At 37.3% G+C, this 23,463-nt stretch overlaps 2 protein-coding genes across 2 annotated transcripts; one reads left to right on the top strand and one right to left on the bottom strand.

The window, feature by feature from the left end:
• Nucleotides 1-454: 454 nt before the first annotated feature.
• LOC133523397 (dynein regulatory complex subunit 3-like) lies at nucleotides 455-7,386 on the top strand. The gene is made up of 9 exons (XM_061858939.1): nucleotides 455-817; nucleotides 1,151-1,518; nucleotides 1,939-2,111; nucleotides 2,573-2,782; nucleotides 3,629-3,769; nucleotides 4,630-4,831; nucleotides 5,090-5,275; nucleotides 5,747-5,886; nucleotides 7,207-7,386. The coding sequence occupies exons 1-9, from the start codon at nucleotides 700-702 to the stop codon at nucleotides 7,349-7,351; spliced, it is 1,683 nt and encodes a 560-aa protein (XP_061714923.1). The 5' UTR covers nucleotides 455-699; the 3' UTR covers nucleotides 7,352-7,386.
• A 39-nt stretch (nucleotides 7,387-7,425) lies between these two features.
• LOC133523398 (enoyl-CoA delta isomerase 1, mitochondrial-like) lies at nucleotides 7,426-16,203 on the bottom strand. Its single transcript, XM_061858940.1, has 4 exons — nucleotides 15,492-16,203; nucleotides 9,224-9,370; nucleotides 8,569-8,781; nucleotides 7,426-8,069 (listed from the first exon to the last, which is right to left on the bottom strand). The coding sequence occupies exons 1-4, from the start codon at nucleotides 15,726-15,728 to the stop codon at nucleotides 7,752-7,754; spliced, it is 915 nt and encodes a 304-aa protein (XP_061714924.1). The 5' UTR covers nucleotides 15,729-16,203; the 3' UTR covers nucleotides 7,426-7,751.
• Nucleotides 16,204-23,463: the final 7,260 nt, after the last annotated feature.

The following is a 23,463-nucleotide window of genomic DNA, read 5'->3' as shown; positions in this document are numbered from 1 at the left end:
CTAAGCATCTAAATCAATGCGTTTCGTTTCTTCTTCAACAATGAAATAGAAAATCCACATTAAGTTATCTACTACTAGCAATTAAAATTAAATAAATGAATAAATAAGTGTACTTGAACGCAAGAATGTTGACTGGTAGAGAATGCCTCAAGTCGTTAAGTCCGCCATTTGTCCTCTTTTTGTAAATTTGCGCAATAAAGTTTAAATAAATAAAATAAGAATACTGAACAGCGATAGAAAGGCAGGTAACGAAATTTCGATTTTCATTTTTCGCGGTAGGCCCTCTGAATATACATACTTACTTTACTCTTTGCCCTCTGACAGTAACAACTTTGACCTACTTCAAAGCATTCACTGCAAGAACTAAACGTAACATGAAAACAGAATGGCGGCAATGTTTGAAGACAGACAGACAGGTGCAATAATATTAATTCTTAGTATATGTACCTATTATTTTTGTTTCTTTCTCATTTTAAGGTTTGTAATTTGTTTCAGTAGCAACGTGATTATTATAATATAATATTTATTATATAGTATCTACGAGTTCGCAAAACTTTTTCAACGAATATAATGACGAATATACGTTTCTTGGCAACCCGTTTTCGTAACGTAAATAAACATCCAAGTATCATTGCTTGTCAAGAGTGAAATGAAATGGTCCCGTTTTAACAATACACAGTCATAGTTTCAAGTATTAAAATGGAAGAGGAGAACAAAAAGACTGAGAAAAAGTCTTTGAACAGTCTAATTATCCATCCAGCCATTGAACCTGGCGTTATTGACAATGCCATGATTACCCGCTGCATTTTGGAATATGGTAAACTCTCCTGTAAACAGTGGTGGATTAGCAGCCTAGGCCGCCCTAGGTCCTAGGCGCCAGGCCCCTTATTAAGTACTAGCCACCCTTTTATGAGCACCTTCCTGTATAGACTGCCGCGTTCAATATCTTGCCGCCCTAGGCCCGGGCCTACTCGAGAGGGCAAATCCGCCACTGCAGAGGGCAAAACTTGTAATAAGTGGATAAACCAACTATTCTGTAAGAAATAGATACTTACTGACATCTAATGCAGGTTACAGGTATTTTATAAAATGCGAAACCTTATTAATCTTATTATTTAAATTCATCGCTTTCAAATTATTTGTGACACAGGTCCTAAAGAAGAAGCTGGTCGTCTATTCGCCGAGGAAGGTGTCCATCTGGACGAAGCTCCAATTGTTCGGCTAGAATTCCAGAACATTCTCCGCATAGACCATCTCTGGATGCTCACGTCCCTGAGAAAACTCACTTTGGCACATAATTGTATTGAAAAAATTGAAAACTTGGAACAGTTAACTGGTCTAAATGAATTAGATTTATCCTTTAATTTTATCGAGAAGATAGAAAACTTGGACGAACTCGTTAACATCGAGGTTTTGACTCTATTCCATAATAGAATAAGGAAATTAGAGAATTTGGAAAAGCTAGAGAAACTGCTTGTCTTTAGTATTGGCGATAATTTTATTGAAGATTACAAAGAGGTAATTACTTACCTAACAAATGTATCTACAAACCTGAGAGCAAATAATATAAAATATCAACAATAAAATAGTTTTTCTTGGCAGGTAGGCCCTCTGCACCAATAAGAAAGTCAACTATTCTCCCGCTAATATTTATTTCATTTTTGTAGTTCTAAAAAAGTACTTAGGATTAATCCGAAGGATTAAAACTGTTTAAAATGCCTTGATCACATTTAGAGAATCCGAATTAACAGATATTAAATTAATACAATCTGCAGAATCGGCCTAAAGTTCTCGTCTTTATCCTCATCTTACAAATCTTCAGCCTTAATATTTGGTTTATATCCATTGCCTTTGCCGGCACCCTGTCTCAGTTCTATTTTTCGGTCTGAGGCGGGGTCTGTCTGTTGAGCCCTAAATCAGAATTCTAAAATACTTCAGATGTCGTACCTCCGTCAGTTCCGTTTCCTGCGCGCAGTGAGCTTCAAGGGTAACCCGTGTTGCGACGACCCCATGACCTATGAGTTTCTCAGGTCGGCATTGGTACGAGTCACGTATATAGACTACACGACCGTGACGGAGGAAGAGAGAGAGAAGGGCGCTGCACTTTTCAGGTGACGACTATTATAAACGTTTCAAGTATATACTTAAGTAGATACTTATTTACTTATACCACAACTGACCTAGCTAGTGACCTGTACAAATCAAATCCGCACAGTTCCTTTACAAGTCAGCGATGCGTTTCATTCAGTGAGTAAGTAATGGAGTGAATGTAAAAGTGGACAACCTCGCGAAATCGCCGTTCCATAAAAACGTAGTCTTCATTTTCCTCTCTGGATATTAACATTATTGACCATATTTTTGACACAATTTTATGTATATCAACCACAGCTATGCCTCTTCGATTGATTTTGGAGCATATAAAAATTTGTATGGGCTTTGTTTTTAGGAAGTTGTTTTAGGAAAATGGGGACTACGTTTGTGTGGAGAAGCAGTCGTCTTCCTCTTCAGTCTTGTTGTTTGAGTGGCCCCTCTATACGGTGCGAAATCTAAACGGTTAAACGGACACTTTCAGGGGATTACTTCGAAAACTAGACGATCAAGATGAAAAGGCTGAAAAAGAGCGTATTGTACGAGAAGAATACAACGCTCGAGTAGAATTTTACGCCATGTCCTTCGTGGAGTACTTGGCTGGACCAGAATTACTAGAATCAATGTTTGAGAAGGATCCCGATGGGTCCCTACTGCTCAAAGTGGGAGGCGAGCTGCTGGGATTCTATGAAGAGTAAGTACTTACAAAGAAAAACCACGCGGACAGGAAAGCGCTTCGCAGGGCAGTCCTCCGCAAGATGCCGATAACTAGTTGCGGTCTAGTCAGGACCTTTCTTTGTGGTAATCGATGGGGTAGGCCTCACAACAAAAGACTCATGTGGCTGATAGATACCTACTACTCGTATTAATAGATATTCTAATAAATACAGGATGTTTATTTAGTCACCTGCAATAATTTACGGGCTGAATACATAGGTCATATTGAGCAACTTTTACTATGGGACCAATTCAGAAATCGCGAAAAAAAATTTTTTTTTACCTATATATACCTATTAAATATTATTCACCACACCAACGCGAGGAAAATACTAACTATGAAATACCAAAAAAATCAAACCGAATCAAATTCAAATGAACGAAATAAAAAAAATATTATTTAAAAGTCTATATCCACTATAACTTAGATCTTTTTAAATCGAGAGTGAATAGACATCTTTTAGGTAAGCATGTTCCATCCTAGACTGCATCGGCACTTTCCATCAGGTGAGATTGTGGTCAAATGCTTACCTTTTCGTAATAAAGAAAGTCAATTCTACCAGCTAACATAAGGAAACAATTCAAAATTTGCTGTATTTTTTTAACAATCAAGAGCGCCTTTACCAGTTGGTGTGGTGAAAAATATATTTTCTCTAATTAAGTAGATATTTATGGAAGTTTAAGCAAGAGATGTCTATGATAAACCATTTCTATATGGAAACAGTCTAAAAAAACAACTAAAGTTTCCTCATAGGTATAATCCAATAACTTCATTAGGTACAGTGCTGTTTTATATATTCATATCACACATAATGATTTCAAGGTACAAGGAGCAATACGTGGAAACAATGGCAGGACTAGTGGAGTTTGCTCAGGAAGCTTACAACGATCGTCAGCATGAAATCGGACTTTTTAGGGAGTTGGTAGACAACGCACTGGCTGACAGCGTTGCGAGGGCCAAGGAGTAAGTGTATAGTCTGTTCGAAAAGAGGAGAGCCGTGGAATTAATTGGTCCCCATACATTCCACTTTCGGCTTTCCGCACAGACTCTAGTAATCTTTATCACGATTCTCAATTATTATTCTCATCTCATGGCGGGGTCTGCCTTTCTTGTCTTCCTGCCACTGTATACTGTTTGACGTGTTTCCAGATACAGTAGCCAGTGATTGAATCCAATAATTTATGATTATTATATCAGCAAAATCTGCATCTTTCCCCTAAGCGAGAAGGGATATCTACGTAAGATACCGATCCTTAAGTAGGTACGATTTCCACCCAACGGGCAAAGTCGGTGCGCATTTCACATTTGTACAAGCCAGTCCAGACGGGAATAATTTTTCGCCAATCTGACTAAAATTGATCACATCAGGTGGCACGGACGCAAACACCTATTTGGCTCGCCAATTTCAACCGATTATGACCGATATTACGCGGACGCAAGAATATCAATTTGTTGAAAGATAGTAAGTATCGCGTTTGCATTTGTGACGTTTTCAAGCAAAAGGTACCATTATAAATCTAAAATTGGTGATTAAATTGGAGATTGTCGCCAATTCCTTTTATTTCGGATCAAAATTACGGCCGCAAGCTGGTCAGCTCCTCGCGGACCCGGACTGCTCCGAACGGACTCCCATCTAATCGTTTTTGCCATACATAATGTATAAGACACATTGAGAATGCGCTCCGGCGCGGCCTGACTCCAGCCGGTCGGTGGAAATCGTACATTAGGTACATTCCTTTCATACTTGCTTGGAATTTTAAAGGCGAGTTCTACAAGCACGGGCGCCTAATCAGGGTACTTACTATGTGCTTTACCACTTACAGTGTCATCGCTGAATACCAAAAAAAGAAGGACGACCTGACAGGACAAATGCAGGAAATCATCGAAAAGTTCACCGCTAAGGAGGCAACCATCGACCAACTGGAGCCAAGGGTCATGGATTTGAGTGACACCTTTAATGATGTGCTGTATGAGCTGTGGAAGGCCCTTATGACTATTGAGATGCAGCTGTATGAACAGTGTGAGGTAATTTTTTGTACGAGTATTAAAATAACACTTACGGCTCTTACGAGAATTCTTACCTTAAGAACGCGAAGATCATCCACGTGTATGTGTAGGGGAAGGTATCTTAATTTGTTTCCAATATTATACTTTACCTCTATGTTTGCATCAATGTACGCATTTGTAATGTAGCGACTTTTGACGATAGATAAATACGGAGCTTACATGTTTAGCTGCTGAAACTGATATTGGATTCAGGTTTACTATATTTTATCCTCATAGGAGTCACGAACGCAATTCTCCGTAAACATGACAGAGAAGGTCACAAAGCTACTGGAAGTATCTCGAAATGCTTTCGGTGCGTGGCGTGAAATCGAAGGCGTTTGGTCCATGAGGCAATTTGAGACGCTCTCCAAGTTGTTAGGGAACAAAGTAATGTTGGGCGACGCTCCCCCGGAGTTGTTTGAGGTAAGTTTAAGAAGTAATATCCTAAGGAATCAATAGTCTAGTCAACAATATCAACATTATGGAGATCATTACAAAGTTGCTGTGAAATTTTTCGCAATTCTTGGTGGCTGGAATGAGATTCAAGGGAACAGCAGATTCGAGACACCGTTTATTTTATTTGGGGATATGAAGTTAGTATTTTTGTCGACCTACGAAGGTGTATGTGGTACGCTTAATTCGATCGACAGCCAAAATTCTAAATTTCGGGTACCTTTTACCCCAATAAAGGCGTAATTAGAGTGACAGAGAAAGATGCACGCAATTTGCGAACTTTTGTTTGGTGTGCTGCTATTCGGACTACTATCCGATCTCCGATAAATAAATGTATAATATCACGAATTGATCACAAATATGTTATGGCTGTAAGTGCTATTGATACATTCAACAAAAATTTGAAAAGCTGAGTGTATTATCTAACAAAAACATTTTCAGATTATGATGGACAGAGACGCGATGATGAACCTAGTTGCTCAATCCTCTGACAATCACAGCCGTTTTATAGACGATCGTGAAGATCGTCTGATGACTCGCGCCAATCAGTGGCGAGACGACCTCGTGCAGGGGACTAATGAGTAAGTCTCTACCCTAGCTACACTTAGGAGCAAAACTGTCCCAATAGTACCATATTAGTAGAATGTGGAGAAGTTGATGTCGATCAAGGGGAGGGGCACATGGTTAATACATAACAGTACTCCTTGAAATTTTCTAAAAAACGGCTTAAAATATGATGTACTTGGCATTTACGGTTATTTTGTAATTTCGAATCGAAAAGTAGAAAAAAAAACACATTTTTATTTTTTCCAATATTTCTATGTTCCTCCTATAAAAACTAAATAGGGAGCCATACATAATTAAGAAATAGCCTCTCTAAAATGAGGTATTAACAGAATCGCTGGGTATTAACTGTTTAAATCGTGAACATAGGTTTCTAGGATTGGCAGAATGAGAGTCGTCTTTAACAGTGGACTAAACTAACAGACACTTTCTATGGCTGTTTTTAATGGTACAATTTTGCACCGAATTATAAGTCACCTAAAAATACTTAACTTCAAAAATATGCCTCATCAAAACAATTTCATGATGATTTTACAGTGGCAGAAGATTTTATAGTTTCCATAGGAGGTAATAAAAATATTGGAAAAAATAAAAATGTGTTTTTTTCTACTTTTCGATTCGAAATGACAAAATAACCGTAAATGCCAAGTACATCATATGTAAGGCGGATTTGTAGAAAATTTCAAGGAGTACTGTTATGTATTAATCATGTGCCCCTCCCCTCGATCGACATCAACTTCACCACATTCTACTAATATGCTACTATTGGGACAGTTTTGCTCCTAAGTGTAGGTACTAGGTACTGCAGCGAACGGTCTTTGTCTATTCAACTTATCTATTTAGACCTCAAATTTGGTAAACAAAAATAATGAGGCAAAGCTACTTATTTCACTTACAACTTACAAGGCTAGCATGGAAGCTCATGGACAATGCCATCGCCACCATTGATTAATTAGATAATTATAGTTAGATATCCTCCCTCCAAGCCTTATGGCTCAGTTTCATTGGTCGATAAGGCCCGTATGCGGGGTGCGGTAGATTTCCATAAAGCATGCCATAGGGCCCGCATTTGAGAAACTGTTTTCATTGGTCGATAGGGCATGTATGCGGGGTGCCGGAGATTTCCACAACGCATGCCATTACGAGCAAGACTTTCACTAGTCGGCAATACCACCTTACATCCTGCGGGGAGTCACCCGCGTGCTGTATATCGACCGAGTTTTCGGCCAATGAAACTGGTCAGTCCCCTGTGCGCAAAATACAGGCCCTCACAGTTTTATGGCTCAATTCAGATAAAAAAAAAATATTTAAAAAAAAATACCGCTTATCTCTTACAGAAACGAAGTGAAACGAAATAGAGACCGGATCCTCGAAATAAACTATTACATAGACAACCAAAGAGAGGAATGGACCGATATGCAAATGCAGCTTTCAGAAAACGTCGACCCAGAGACTGCAGCGTTGTTAGGGGATGAATTTTAACTTTATAAAATATACAATATGTTTGTATTATTAAACTTGTATATTTTAATAACACATATAACATCATGATACTGTAAGTACCCATGTACGGCCACACAAATTTAATTTTGAATTACTGAGCCATCTTTTTACCGTGATGGTTCTGCTTCGCGACAATTTCTTTTACTAGAGTTAGACCCAGATAACTCCACAGCGATTTTTTAGTACAGAGCGTGGAAGTGTTATAAATACTAAAAATTTCATAAACATTTGACATTTATGATAACACTTCCAAGATTTGGGCTAGAAAATCGTTGCAGAGTTATCTTAGTCCTGCTCTAACGTTTTGATATCCTCTATATTTCATTCATTTCATAACGGAGGTCGACATTTCTCCATCTTATGACAAAATGGTAGTGGGTTATGGTAAATACATCGTCGATGTTTTTAGTAATTTGCTGTCCCTTTTTACAACAGAATTGTACTTGGCTGCCTTTGCCTTTAACTTTTGCATATATATATCTAATCCTTCGTGCACTTCTGGGTTCAGCGCATATTCAAGCGTTTCAGCAATGTCTTCGTGACGATTCTTTTTCATATTCGCTAAAGGTCCCCGCCGTATTCTTAGTTTAGTCAAAGTGCGGGCTGAAGGAGGAATATTGTCGAATCTTTTTAGGAATTTCTTACATTTGTCTATAGCATCAGCCTTATCGGATGCTGCTTCATCAATGAGGCCAACCTGGAAAAATAATATTTTTTTAAATGTAAGTACTTATTTATTTTTAAAAACGTAACACCTAGATGTTAAACGTAAATTAATCTTTTGTTTATTTACTACATCGCCTTGGCCAATAGAAATTTTTCCCTCATTAAAAGCCCACGGTAGCTCTTTCAGAGGCGCAATGATGGCTACGACGAGACGACAACTTTGCGAGAGAGCCTATCTGTAGACAGAGCTTATATGTATGTGTGCGTGTGTGTGTGTGTGTGTGTGTATATGTGTGTATCTGTGTTTGTATCATCAAGAAAGTAATCCTAAAAGATTTTGCACACCTCACGCTAATGAAACACACTCTCGCACAAAAAGTCGCACCCGAGAAAATCGGATGATAATATCAGGTAAAGGAGTTTACGATTAGGGTCTTCGGTGTGCTAGTCGGTTTACGGCATATGCGCGATATGCAGCATTCGATTATGTGCCAGATATGATTGGACAATAGGTAGGTAGGGACACTTACTTCTAAAGCTTCATCAACGGTGAACATTTTTCCCGTGGTAAGCGCTAGCTCGGTGTTTCTTATTCCAATGGTGTGGCACATAGTATCCATGAACCAATCGTTGGCGACGATGCCGAGAGCGGTCTCGTTAAGGCCGAGAGTGTATTTGCCAGAGACCATGATGCGATATTCGCAGGCCATGGCTAGGAGGCAACCGCCGGCTGGTGCGTGGCCCTGTGATATGAATGGTTATATAGGGTATGTAATGTTATGGAAATTCAAAAGGGAAGCCAACCCAAGTTAAATCTAGGGAAGAGTGGGTGCCTCCCAACACAAGCATTGTTTTGCTTACCGGGTGGCTCCATCCCCTGTATCACAAAAATATATTTTATTATGAAATAAAGAATTTTGTATTTTCTATTTGTAACATATGCCTACTCCAAATTCCGCCTTCCAATAAAAATGCACGCAACTTTGGTGCGTCAGACAATGCCTTTATGAGAGAATGCGTGCGGTGCGTAACAAACGATAATCCGGGACGATATATCTAGTCGATTTTGTTTTGCTATTGGAAGATTAAATACAGCACTCAAGCCAACGCGAAATGTATATATTTTTAATTTCAGGTAAGGTTTTGGGTCTGCGCTCTAATACCAGTAAACTACAAGTAACTTACGTTTATGGCCGCCGCTGTTGCAAACGGAAACCCAAATAGTTTGATCCAGACGTCCTGAAAAGTAGTCCCGAACTGTTGGAGCCTTTGTATTTCAGGCTTGTAAATCTCCGTGATATCGATACCAGCCGAAAACACAGTTGGTAATGCCTAAAAATGTTCCAAACAAAAAAAAACTTCGCTTCACTTTCGCGCCATTTGTGTAAGCCATATTACGCTGTCTTTGGTCAATTTGTCAGTTGTTGGCCAATCAACGAAAAGGTGTATAATATAAGTAGAGGGAAATGCTTTGGAATGCAATTTTTTACTTTGTAACTATGGACTAGGTAGGAGCTTAAGAGGTGAAAATATTAAATATAAGAGTCGGGGAGAGGGGGTGTTTGAAGGTCCCATTTTTTGGTTTTTCGCTTATATCTCGGAAACTATCCGTTCTAACGACACGAGCACTCATACAAAATGAAAGCTGATTAAATTTGCTACAAGTTTTAATTCGGCCAATACATTGTGTGTGAATGGTAGAAATTGAAAGATTCATTAGTCGCAAAACTTCAGATTTCACGCTCAACACTGAAACTGCTTAGTTAATATATTATTGAACGGAATTTACTGCTCTACAACCCTTTTGCTTGCATTTTTTGGGTGCATGGTTGAAGAGTTATTCGGTCAAAAAATGTGCGGCAAAAATGTTTTTTTCCAAAATTACAGACTTTCAAGAGCGGTCAGTGGATGTCTCGAAAACTATACAGGATATATTATATTGAAATACTTGACTGAATAAAACTAAAGAAAATTTAATCAGCTTTCATTTTATACACCTAATAAGTGTTCAAAATTCAAAATTTTATTCTGCAAGTAGGCCTCAAGGGCTCTTTTACAAGTCAATACAACATTTATAGTGACATGAAAAATACATAACAACATTTTATAAATACAACAGCCAATACCTGGGTAAACATTACATTATAATAATCTTAAAATAAATAATTACTACAATACAATAGAGATGTATAGTCTCTATGGTTAAAAACACATTAAATCTGGAGATGTAAAAGGTCCCCAATGTCAGAGTACTAATATTAATAAAATTTGGAGGTGTAAAGTCTCTCCAAGTGTCAAAATAAAATTTATACTAAATAAATAAACCGCGTCTGGACTGTTAAACTAGCAGTCTCATAAACTAATGCTACATTCTGTACATAACTAGTATGTACCAAGTCAAGTATATTATACAATATGACAGAGACGTATAGTCTCCACGGTTAATACATTAAGTTTGGAGATGTATAAGGTCCCCACGGTCTGAGAAAAATAATAATACACAATAATAAGATTTGGAGGTGTAAAGGTCAAAGAATAAAAAAAATAATTTTTTTTATGAAATACATATTTCACGTCAAGAGACTGTTAAGCTAACAATCTTAAAACTAGTTCTACAGAATACATAACTACTATTTATTTAATATGTCAATGTCATCATCAAAATAACTAAAACATAACAAACATTAATACATAAGGTTGAACAGCTAGAAACAACAGCGCCATATGCCTCTCCGGGACACTGCACGCAAAACTATTACAGCTTTTGAGACTGGATACTTGGCCATGATTCCGTGTCTCCCAAGTAGTCATCTATTTTATAGTATCCCTTTTTGAGAAGTGCATTTTTGACGTATTGCTTGAATGAAGTATAGGGCAGGTTCCATGCCTCTAAGGGTACTTTGTTATAAAATGTTACACAGTTTCCCATGAACGATTTTTTAACTTTCTGTAGACGAAACTTGGAGACTACTATCTTATGTTTATTTCGCGTATTATAACTATGGATATTAGACAGTTTCTTAAAGGACTTTATATTCTTATGCGTATACATTATCACATCTAGTATGTATTGTGAAGCTACTGTGAGAATATCTATTTCCTTGAATCGTTCTCTCAGTGAGTCACGAGAAGCCATGTTATAAATGGATCTGATTGCCCTCTTCTGAAGAACGAAGATGGTTTCTATTTCAGCTGCTTTGCCCCACACCAGTATGCCATAAGACATAATACTGTGAAAGTAACTGAAGTAAACTAGGCGAGCTGTCTCCACGTCAGTAAACTGCCTGATTCTTCTATAAACTGCCTGATTCTTCGTTCATGTCGCCAAAACGGATAGTTTCCGAGATACAAGCGAAAAACCGAAATATAGGACCTTCAAACCCTCATCTCCCCCCGGCTCGAGGGCTACGGCTGGGATTTTTTATATGTTCACCTCCTAAGTCCTAACTAGTCCAAACAAAGTCACGAAGTCAAAAATTGTGTTCCAAGTATTTCCCTCTATAACTTTTTAGGGTTCCGTACCAAAAAGGTACAAAAGGAACCTTTATGGTACGGAATTTTTACGAGAAAAGAAACTCCCATTTTCCCAGAAGGTATGATAACACTGACACCCCTAAGTCCGCGAAACTTATGATCGTGTACCATGAAAATTGGCTTCCCTGAGGCCGTATTCTTCGAGATGCATTTGATGTGTCAGAATTGTATTGAAAATGTTTTGGTTTCGTGCTCTTATTAGGTATTATTTATAATTTTATTATAATATAAATAGACAGAAACATAATTAATATCAACTTTACTAATAAATATTAATAATAATAATAATTCAGCCTATATACGTCCCACTGCTGGGCACAGGCCTCCTCTCATGCGCGAGAGGGCTCGGGCTATAGTCCCCACGCTAGCCCAATGCGGATTGGGGACTTCACATACACCTTTGAATTTCTTCGCAGATGTATGCAGGTTTCCTCACGATGTTTTCCTTCACCGAAAAGCTAGTGGTAAATATCAAATGATATTTCGTACATAATTTCCGAAAAACTCATTGGCACGAGCCAGGATTTGAACCCACGACCTCCGGATTGAAACTAATAACTAATAAATATTACTTAATAGAATTTTTTTTTTAATAAATGCATAGAACCATTTAAATTATTTTAAGGGATACCTATGTTATTATTATAATCTATAACATGTTAAATCAAGTACATAATATACAACTGTAGCATTGATTTACTTATAAAACAAGTTTTTAGTATCTATAGAATATATCATTTTTAAAGGTTCCGAACTAAAACATAATAATAACCGGCCAAGAGCATGTCGGGCCACGCTCAGTGTAGGGTTCCGTAGTTACTCTTCCGTCAAAATAAGCTAAACTGGAGCTTAAAGTATAGTAAATTGTTAACCAAGGGATGAAACGGTACCTTTCACCCGAGTTAAACAAACAGGCAAATTTGCATAATCAGTACCTAATTAAAGTAAGTCTTTTTACTATGAAGGGAAAACTTTTTGCGATAACTCAAAAACAGCTAAACTGATCATGTCCGCTATAGTTTTCATTTAATGTCTTTCTTAAGCTCTACTTCCACGATTTTTTTCATATTTTTTGGACCTATGGTTCAAAAGTTAGAGGGGGGGGGACACATTTTTTTTTTCTTTCGGAGCGATTATCTCAGAATATATTCACTTTATCAAAAAATGTTTCTTGAAAACCCCTATTAGTTTTGAAAGACCTTTCCAACGATACCCCACACTCTAGGGTTGAAGCGAAAAAAAAATTCACCCCCACTTTACGTGTAGGGGAGGTACCCTAAAAAAAATTAAATTTTTAGATTTTATTGTACGACTTTGTCGGCTTTATTGATTTATATATCCATGCCAAATTTCAGCTTTCTAGCACTAACGACCACGGAGCAAAGCCTCAGACAGACAGACAGACAGACAGACAGACGGACATGGCGAAACTATAAGGGTTCCGTTTTATGCCATTTGGCTACGGAACCCTAAAAAGGAACCATTATGGTACTACTCTGTCCGTCTGTAAATGTTTCGCATCTCGACTCTGTCCGTCCGTCCGTCCGTCTATCACTCTGCTAAATATCTCGAGAACTACTTAAGGGGTCATCCATTAATTACATCACACGAATTTCTAGGTTTTTTGACCCCTCTCCCCCTCCTTGTCACACTTGGTCACATTTGGCAAACCCCTCCCCCCGGTGTGACATCACATTTTTGGCAATTTTTTCAACAAAATCGGCGAAGCGAATTAGGTACTATTGGTATTTTATCAAAATATTTTTGACAAAGGAAATATTAGTAGGTAATTATAACACAAAACCGATTAGGAAAGAAAATTAATCACATAAAACGATTATAACTTGATTATGTTCGCCATTTCACTATCTAAGGTTGTCTGGAAGAGATCGCTGTTTAACGATAAGTCCGCCTTTTGTTACCTACATATTTATACCTTTACATAATTTGTACCATTTTTTTGTAGTGTGCAATAAAGCATTTTATTATTTATTACTATTATTATCGTTCCAAAAACTTGTTATTTAACTCTACATCGAATAAAAAAAATGAAACAAAATACTGATGAAGTTAAAGTGACGTCACAAAGTTTGTGACTCCCCCCTCCCCCTTGTCACAACATGTCACATTTTCTTGAACCCCTCCCTCCCCTTAAACGTGTGATGTAATTAATGGATGATCCCTAAGCTATCGATTTGAAATTTGGAATAGTAATGAACAACGCTAACCCAGACACATTGGAAGTGTAATTTTATTTTATATTAATTATGGAAAATGCCCAATATAAAGAGGGGCCAAAATTTCAAAGTCAATTTCAAATGAATTTTTTATATAATAATAATATTATCATAAATATTGTAGGAAAAATAAAATCAGACCTCTATCTTGATAACTTTTAATAATAAAAAACATTTTATAAATTAATTTGCGTTTGCGGGTGTTTATTATACTGCAACAATAATTGTTGAAATCGGTTCACATGATAAAGAATTATCCCTGAAAAACCAACAACTGTATGTACGTATACAGGTCGCGCAAATTAGTTAGCTAATTAGATGGCGCTGTACACAATTATTCTTAGTATAGGTACTCCTGTTCAAGTCTTTAGTGATTATAGTTACATGAGAAAATTGAAAGTTTGTACGCAACTCTCGGTGCGCGAGGTAAACCAACTCGCACTAAGAGGCCGTTATCGATTTTAGTCGCAAAAATGTCAAATGGATAAATTTAGCGCATGAAATTGTACACCTTTTGTTAACTATTAGAAATAACAAGTACCTACTGGTTTCTATTAGCACGTCTTGTTATCTTTCATTTTAATATATATTTTTTTAAAACAGACTCACTAATTAGTAATGATTTTTTTTAAATCTATCAATTTTACATTTACGATTTTAGAGCAAAATCGTAACCGGGCTCTTAACCGGTTTTTTTAGGCATTCGTTGCGTGGCCTATAGAAAAAGTATGCATTTAAAAAATCGAGCAAAGTTCGAGTAACACCACGCGCCTACATTTTTAAATTTGCCAACATTTTCTACTTCCCACTTTGACTTGCCTCACTTGCCTGACTTGCTATTGGGGTGCGTAGCCAACTTGCCAATTGTTTACGCTCTGTAGCGAACGAAACGCAATTGTCACTATCGCACTAATAAGGAAGTGTGACAGAGAGAGATGACTACGCTATGCTATGGATGGAGCGGTAACGATTGGCATGTTGGATGGTTGGCTAAGCACCCAGGCTTACTACCGAGAGCACCGAAGTTCGCTAATTGCTGTAATTGGATTAAAAGAGAAAGATGTCCGCAATTAGCGAACTTCGGTGTTCGCGGTAGGCTCTTGGATTATTCCTGCAAGTATACAAATTATATTTACATATCTTATACCTTTAAACGAGCAATTGTTGTATATATATATATATATATATATATTTCTGTGATCTCGGAAACGGCTCTAACGATTTCGCTGAAATTTCGTATATGGGGGTTTTTGGGGGTATACAATCTATCTAGATTATTCTTATGTTTGGGAAAACGCGTGTTTTCGAGTTTTCATGCGTTTTTCTGTCGACGCAGAATATGGTCGCTAATTTCGTGTTGCCGGCCACTGGTCCATCGGGTTAAGACGCGGACTGCTAAACGAGTGTTACGGGTTCGAATCTCGCCCGGTGACTAACTTTTGTTTTTTTTTTTATATGTTCAAGTTTATATATAATTTTTTAATTTTTATTGTTTTAGACAAGTTTAATTTAGTAAAAAAATGTAGTTAAGATTATCACCTATACACCACCATATTACAATAAATAGTTATAACCGAGCAAAGCTCGGTCGCCCAGGTACTTAGTACTTAAGTATGCACGCAAGGGATGTGCAGTGAAATTGTCTTGGTACTTAAGTGAAAATAAAAAGTATACAAACTTACAGAAGTCAAAATCATGCCTTTAGGTTTGTTTTTCACCACATCATCGAGTGCTGTGCTGATAGCTTGCAGTAGTTCCAGGTTGAAGCTGTTGACCGGCGCTCTCTGTAGCGTCATCACAGCGATACCCTCGTCGTCGGTGACATCTACCATCGGACCAGCGGATCCAGCTGATGCTGACATAAGGCGACATCTTGGCAATCTAGTTGCAAGCCTGACTAGTGGTCTCAAAGCCAACATGGTGCAGAATAGACTAAATTGAACTTTTACTAAAATACATTGGTGTTATCTGCCAATATCCTTGAATTTTTATTACATGGCTTAATAATATCTTTGCCTCACAGATATCTTATCCATAATCTGAATGAGTTCTGCCTGCCAATTTTACTACTAAATGGTTTTTCAGCTTAACAATTCAGAATGGTATTATCTGCCAATACCCTTGACTTTTTATTAAGTATATTAACGTTGATTTAATAGATCATTAGGGTTGTTCCCAGTTATTACTTATTACCATTACCACCAAGTTGTTGCCACTGGTAACAAGCAGATAAATTTTTCTCACTTTTTACTACTGGGAAGAACTAATAAAAAACTTAGTAGGTATAGTTAGAACCAAAGTGTATTAGTGGTAGGGTAACTCACTACTGATTCTTGTTTTCTATGTAGTAATCACTGGTATACGGTGAAAAATATAATTTCCAGTAGTTACCATTAAAATAGAATAGAATAGAATAGTTTATTGCATATCACATTACAAGCATGGATGGAATGGAACATATAGGTATACATGTGACACCCTGTAAGGGCACAGCAATAAATTCATTTATGGTGGAATTCGTGGATCTTCTTGCTATATTTTCCTTATATTTTCTCCTACTATCTAGACACAATATATTTTATTTACACTTGATTTTCCCTCAGCCCTCTCGCGCATGAGAGGAGGCCTGTGCCCAGCAGTGGGACGTATATAGGCTGAATTATTATTATTATTACACTTGATTACACACTAAGCAATTTATAATAGTAAAAAAATGAATTTTAGTTTCCAAATCAACTATGATGAATATTAATAATAACTGTCCAAACAAGTAATAGTATCCCATCAAAAACATTAATTTGAAATGAGAGCCAAGTTCAATATTAAGAAAATGCGTCGTTGTCGACTTCGCCGGCAAAATAATTGAGATCTATAGGGGTGCCAATACCAAGTTCTAATTCACTTGGGATGTAATTAAAGTTAGGATTTGTGTTGGCTAGTTTATATACGAAAAAACTTAATTTCAGACAAATAGCATACTTAGACAAATATAATTATGGCCTGTAGTAAAACCTAGGCAAGTCAAATCCTGAACTTTAATTATAGTTTCTATTTTTCTCCGTGAGCTTCTACGAATTATCGTCTTATCTATTGTTTAAAAACCGCAAAGGCGCGTGCCACTATGAAAAAATGGTCAAGCCGCATAGGTAGCGTTTATTGAATTACTACTCTATTGAGCACGGAATAAGATTCATTATGAACTAATACAGAATTCTAACAGAATAGCTGTCTGATCTCTATTGGTGCGTCTAAGGTAGGCGACTAAACGCTCTCAAACCAGCTTAACTTGTGACACTGCGATCCGAAACAAAGATACGTATTCGAAGACCTCGCTTGCACTGGTAATGCGAGCGCACGGCTAGCTAGCGCCAAGGAAGCAATGTTATGTTTCTCGAGGAGCAGGTAAAAAACAGGGCCGAATTTTCACACAAATATATTTGGGTGGTTTTACGTTCTTTAATTTAAAAACACACAGTAGGCACACATCTAACAGAATGGGTTTGTGTAATTACAATAATAACGAGATATACTCATTTTTATAATCAACTGTTTAAACAGTTGTTTGCTAATTTTAAACTTTAAACAGGCTAATTTTAAATAAACAATAAAACAATGGTAAAATAGTAATAAATATGTGTATCCATTTAACAATCCCGTACTACTAATGTTAAAATAGACCTATATGTTATAATTATGTACACTAAAATAAAGATATTATTTACAATAGAGTACACATTTAGTAAAACATTTATACAAATTTGTATTATGAGTCAACAAAAAAATAAGTAACATATACATAATAGTGTATGCATAAAATAAATAAATATAAAACAAAATATGCATATCGTTTAGAGTCAAATCACGCTAACTCTTTCAAGCAAACCATACAAACAGTGTCAGTTTGTTAGAAGTCTGAAGAGTTAGCGTTATTTCGTAAAACCACCCAAATATATTTGTGTGAAAATCCGGCCCTGTTTTTTACCTGCTCCTCGAGAAACATAACATTGCTTCCTTGGCGCTAGCTAGCCGTGCGCTCGCATTACCAGTGCAAGCGAGGTCTTCGAATACGTATCTTTGTTTTGGATCGCAGTGTCACAAGTTAAGCTGGTTTGAGAGCGTTTAGTCGCCTACCTTAGACGCACCAATAGAGATCAGACAGCTATTCTGTTAGAATTCTGTATTAGTTAATAATGAATCTTATTCCGTGCTCAATAGAGTAGTAATTCAATAAACGCTACCTATGCGGCTTGACCATTTTTTCATAGTGGCACGCGCCTTTGCAGTTTTTAAACAATAGATAAGACGATAATCCGTAGAAGCTCACGGAGAAAAATAGAAACTATACATCCCAAGTGAACTAGAACTTAGCACCCATTTTTTTAAATATTATTATTATTACATGAAATAAACCATATGATAGGTTTATTGAAATAATCTAATACAGTTTCCTGCAAAACTTTGCACAGTTTGTATGTACGAAGAGTCAGACCAAGATAAGTTAGCAGAGGTTTTGATAGTGCAAATTGTTATTTTAAACGTCAGACTTATTGTATGAAGTTATGACGTTAACTTAAGAGGGAAGAATAGCTTTGCGATCTTAACGAAATTTTCCATTTCGGGAGAAAACTGTTTCTACTAACTAAATCTTAACAAATCATTTTGATTTTGATGGTGATCGCTTCAGCATAATATATATTCGAGTTTTCAAAACAAAAGAAGTTTTGCAAATTAAAAAAAAAAGGAAAACCTATAAACCTACTTTTTCATTGTGTCAATAAAATACTAAAAACTCATGGAGAATGGAAAATATTTAGAAGTGGGAAAATATATTCTTTTTTTTTGACGGTCACGTGCTATCTTCCCTATTAACTATTAACACTTGAACAGGCTGGGTTATCAAAATCGTTGCCAACTGAGCTTGCTCTGACTTTGTGAATTTTTAGTTCCTTTTAATTTTAAAAGGGTAATTTTATAGGTACTTTTTAAAATATACAAAGAGAAAAAAAATCTAGTAGAGTTACCCTCAAGTAACACGTGAGAAAAAGTCCCAGCAGTTAATGGTAGCCACAACTTAGTGGTAACAACTGGGAATAACCTAACGGCCTAATATTTAAGTCGATAGGTGGCTAAAAGCTGGTTGTATAGTATGCCTGACAAGGTGAGAAGTTATCTGAGTCTTGGCTACGCCTATATCTTATCACTTATTGGTTACACTTTGGCTATCAGTGAACGCGGTTCGGCAGACCTAATAACCCTTCTTTGCATGCCGATAGGAATTTCCATCATGACATTGTCCTATGAGTTAAAGGTACTTTTGGAGGTGATTGATTTTTTTTTCTAAGACTAAAGACTAAGAGTTGTGAAAAAAAGAATTCTGACATTTCAAATTGCTTTTCCCGGGTTCGCCTTTACGCGCCAATTACGAAAACGCCTGACTTTCAAGCTGTATTCCGGATTTTACTACGAAGATATTGATTTACGCGGGATAATAATTAATGTATATCAGGTATGTCATTTCATACTATAATGTTACTTATTGTGCATACATTTTCAAAATTCGAACATAAAATACCTCGAAAGTAGGTATGTGATGGAAATTTACATCATTATGCAACGACTTCGCTCGTAAATTATGGCGAATTGTTAAATAAAATAGTATTTTATGCAACCGTTGTATAAGAAGGGTTAAAAAAAGGAGAGTGGCGAGAGTTACAATGTGAGCCGGAGCCGAAAGCGTAGGCGAACATTGTAAAGGAATACGCCACGAGCATTTTTTAACTAATACAGCGTTGCATACAATACTTTTCCTACGAGTCAACAAAAATAATACTTTAAACTAGTAAAATCATATAAGTAAACAAACCAAAAGTATACAACTAAGATACGCAAGCAACCTTCTTACGCGCCCGGCCCGCCGCGGCCCGGCTGGTCAGCGACACCTTCTCGTAACTCATGAGGCCCTGGGCTATAACCGCGAAAATCGAAGTTCGTCAATTGCGAGGATTTTTCTGTCACTCTAATTACGTCTTTGTGAGAGTAAAAGAGAAAAATCCCCGAAATTTGCGAATTTCAGTTTTCACGGTAGGCCCCCTGGTACTTGCTCCTTGCTAAATTCAATTTTTGTACAGTTTCTTCTCGATTTTGGTCACAGTATGACAGCCTATGGAGACTAACAAGCAACGCTAAGCGGCATTCGTAGTCTATGGGTGTTGCTATATTACGAGTGTCACATGTGCGTTTCTGACTTATGAAGCAATTGTTTCTACTATACAACTAAATCAATGTTTTGTAAGTTGGCAGCAATGCACTTAATTTGAAACCATTAAAACTGTACGTGTCATTATTTTTTTAGGTTGGTAGCCATTAATCACAGTAACGTTATAGCGATTTTAAAGCACAAGTGCTGTTATGAGGAATAGACAATATAGACTTTTCTTCAAACCTTTTATGTATGTTCTTATATTCGTGATCTGTTCATGAATGTATAATTGGCAGATAACAGTAAAGGAGTAGGAAAATATATGAAACGGAGGCTCTGCTTATAAAATTACTTTAGGAAATTAAGTTTAAGTTTTTGTATTTCTCCTTTATTAGGGTTCCGTAGCCAAATGGCATAAAACGGAACCCTTATAGTTTCGCCATGTCCGTGTCTGTCTGTCCGAGGCTTTGCTCCGTGGTCGTTAGTGCTAGAAAGCTGAAAGGAGAATGGGCAATTTGTCCCATGGATGTATACTGTTGAGACATATCTCGTTTGAAAGGGTTTACTCTTAGCATTATTTTATTGTATGACACCAACTTTGGATAACTTGCAGGGACTGAGCAATTTAAAAAAAAGAGTGGCCAATATAAACGGTTGTTTTACAAAGTACTTGTTATGTAGCCGGTTGTTAGGTGTTTTGTATGAAAGAATATGAGAAATTCTAGATTTCTGTTTACCACTACTTACGTTTAAGTACGTACAGGGCTGGAATTAGTTGATAAAACATATGCTTGAATTAAAAATACTGCTATTAAACACTGAAACTTGCTTGTATACTCAAGCCATATATATCATTTAAAAGACATTTTTATAAGGTATTTTAATATATATATACTTGCACTCAAATGCTTGCAGGGGCGGTAATAAAACTAGATTTTTCGTTAATTAAGTGTGGTAAATGCCGCTTTGTTTGTTCTACCTGGCACTAGATGGAGCCTAGGTAGCCGTTTGGGTAATTTTTACTAGTGGTATATACAATTGAGTCATATCCTATTTGGAAGGTCTTCAATTAAGCATTAATTACTTATATGACACCAAAGACCGAAAGTGTCCAGGGAAGATGATTTTAATAATTTTGATCATGCGCTGCGGCGTAAACTGGAACTAAAAAATGTCATTCGTATAGAGTTACTTTTGTAACCATTTACACACTTTGCATGCCTGAAATATAATGAAAAAGTAATATATATATTTTTTAAAATTATTACCGCTCAATAAATGGCACTAAACTACTTAATTATGATTTTTCAAATCCTCTCTAGTACTGACATCTTGCGTGCAATAGGAGAACCGAATGAGCGGCAAATGCTGGATCCATATAGTCGCTTATAAACGCTTAAAAATGTCACCGAAGAATAAGTTTGTTTAATTCGGAACTTTGACAATAAAACGAGTTGTTACCTTGAACGAGTAAGTGTCGTCTATTTATCTCTCTTGCTCTTACATATTCGAGTGATAAAGGTAGAAAAAGCATTATATTTTTTAAAGTTCGCGTTATGTCCCGCTAGAAACGTTATATAAACTTATTATTAAACATGAAATAAGATTCCTAAGCAATAAGTAGGTAAGTAAATGTATTTATGGAGTACCATAATTAGCAGCAAGAAAATAAATCTAAGTTTATATGTTACGATAAAATAAATCGTAAAAAGGTACTATGTACATACATACTTGTTTTGTCTCTCTGCAGGAAAATTGTGTAAACGTGAAACATTTGAGATTGTGTCGCGGTTCAAAGCAACGTTCTCTTCGTTTGCCATATGAAGCAGGATTAAATTGTGTAGTTTTAAGTTCTCATGTAAGTGAATTGTCAAATTCTTAGTGAGAATAAAGAATCTTAAACCTAAAATTAACGCAGTGAATACATTACAAGCATCAGCGACTCTTAACTGTTTGCCAAGCTAAGATAGTAGCTGTATTTCGTTCCATTATATATACGTATGAAATAAAAACTTTTGAATACATTTAACACCTTTATTTCATATAAATTGAAAAATAACTGACGGCATACATTTTCTAGTGAATAGGTGCATCCAGATCCAGATAAGAGAATGCATGGTTATTGCGCCAATCTCGGACCATTTGCGATTGGTTTGCTAAGGGCACCGCTAGCTGGTGCGGATGCACAGCGAGCACTTATACATACCTTATTAAATAAAAACTTTTGAATACATTTAACATCTTTATTTCATATAAATTGAAAAATAAGTGACGGCATAGATTTTCTTCACGGTCGCACAAATCTTATCAGGACGAGTCGACAAGTTACTTTAAAGCAAGCATTGGTGAATAGGTGCATCCAGATCCAGATAAGGTAATGCATGGTTATTGCGCCAATCTCGGACCATTTGCGATTAGTTTGCTAGCTGGAGCGGGTTAACGAAAAACAGTAACTGGCGACGCTAACTGGCGCGGACGCGTGCAACGAATTTTACCTACAAAGGCACCCGCGCGCGTGCACCCGCTCCGTGCACTCGCGCCAGCTAGCAAACGCCCTTAACCTTTTGAACGCCAAGAATACCTTAAGGCGTCTTAACTAGCTATGCTCAAAGCGTCATAAATACATTATAGCTGATATAGCCGCTGTCAGAGTAACCTTCACACTTTCAAGTAAGGTCCCGGCATAGGGCGTCCGCAACGTCGCGCGTGTGCATGGAGCGGGCGTGCGGCTTACAGTATCAGCAACGCTAACTGGCGCGGACGCGTGCGACTGATTTTACTTAAAAAGGCACCTGCGCGTGTTTGCCCGCTCCGTGCACTAGCGCCAGCTAGCAAACGCCCTTAAGGCGCCGTCACTAGACATGCATGATTTAAGGGCCATGAACACATTAATGATTATAGCTGTTATAATCGCTGTCAAAGTCCCTAATGAAAACTAAGCTCACTTGCGCCCGTGACCTTGGCGTGTGAGTAACGTTTTTGTTTATGGCGTTCAAAGGGTAAAGTATCAATGTCGTAATGCGTCGCTAGCGCGTTATTTTCGAATCGCACCCGTGCTCCCGTGTTGGACTGCACACGCGTTGTACACTTCTTGTTATTGTAACCGTTTGTGCGCCTAGATAACACAAGTACACATACACAACTCGCAAAATGCTCGCGTGCTCTTGTTTATATGTAAAGTACGTCTTCTAGGGCCGCAGATTGGACCCACGCGACCGGCGGGGCGGTGAGCGGCATACATTGGTCGCAATGCAAGCTGTAAAGCTAGTGCAGTGCATGAGGGACGCGCGGCTTTCTCTCACCACATCTTTAGGTGTTCTTGCCGTTCAAAAGGCTAAAAGCACCTAATGAGGTGGCTTTACATTAGGTAGATGCCGGCCCACACGCCGATCCGGTGTGCAGGCTAAGGAAATCGCTATGTAGGCCAATTCGAAAGTGCAACTGACATTAAACCA

This window comes from Cydia pomonella, chromosome 12 (genome assembly GCF_033807575.1).
Source record: "Cydia pomonella isolate Wapato2018A chromosome 12, ilCydPomo1, whole genome shotgun sequence".
Taxonomy (NCBI): Eukaryota; Metazoa; Arthropoda; class Insecta; order Lepidoptera; family Tortricidae; genus Cydia; species Cydia pomonella.
The sequence above is the reverse complement of the archived record's forward strand: the minus strand, read 5'-3'. Positions and strand labels throughout refer to the sequence as shown.

Coding starts and splice junctions, on each gene's coding strand:
- LOC133523397 (XM_061858939.1), top strand. CDS start 700: ATGGAAGAGGAGAACAAAAAGACTGAGAAAAAGTCTTTGAACAGTCTA. Junction 1,519..1,938: donor TTATTGAAGATTACAAAGAG/GTAATTACTTAC, acceptor AAAATACTTCAG/ATGTCGTACCTCCGTCAGTT. Junction 5,887..7,206: donor CTCGTGCAGGGGACTAATGA/GTAAGTCTCTAC, acceptor TATCTCTTACAG/AAACGAAGTGAAACGAAATA.
- LOC133523398 (XM_061858940.1), bottom strand. CDS start 15,728: ATGTTGGCTTTGAGACCACTAGTCAGGCTTGCAACTAGATTGCCAAGA. Junction 9,371..15,491: donor AAGGCATGATTTTGACTTCT/GTAAGTTTGTAT, acceptor GAACATTTTTAG/GCATTACCAACTGTGTTTTC. Junction 8,070..8,568: donor CCGTTGATGAAGCTTTAGAA/GTAAGTGTCCCT, acceptor TTATTTTTCCAG/GTTGGCCTCATTGATGAAGC.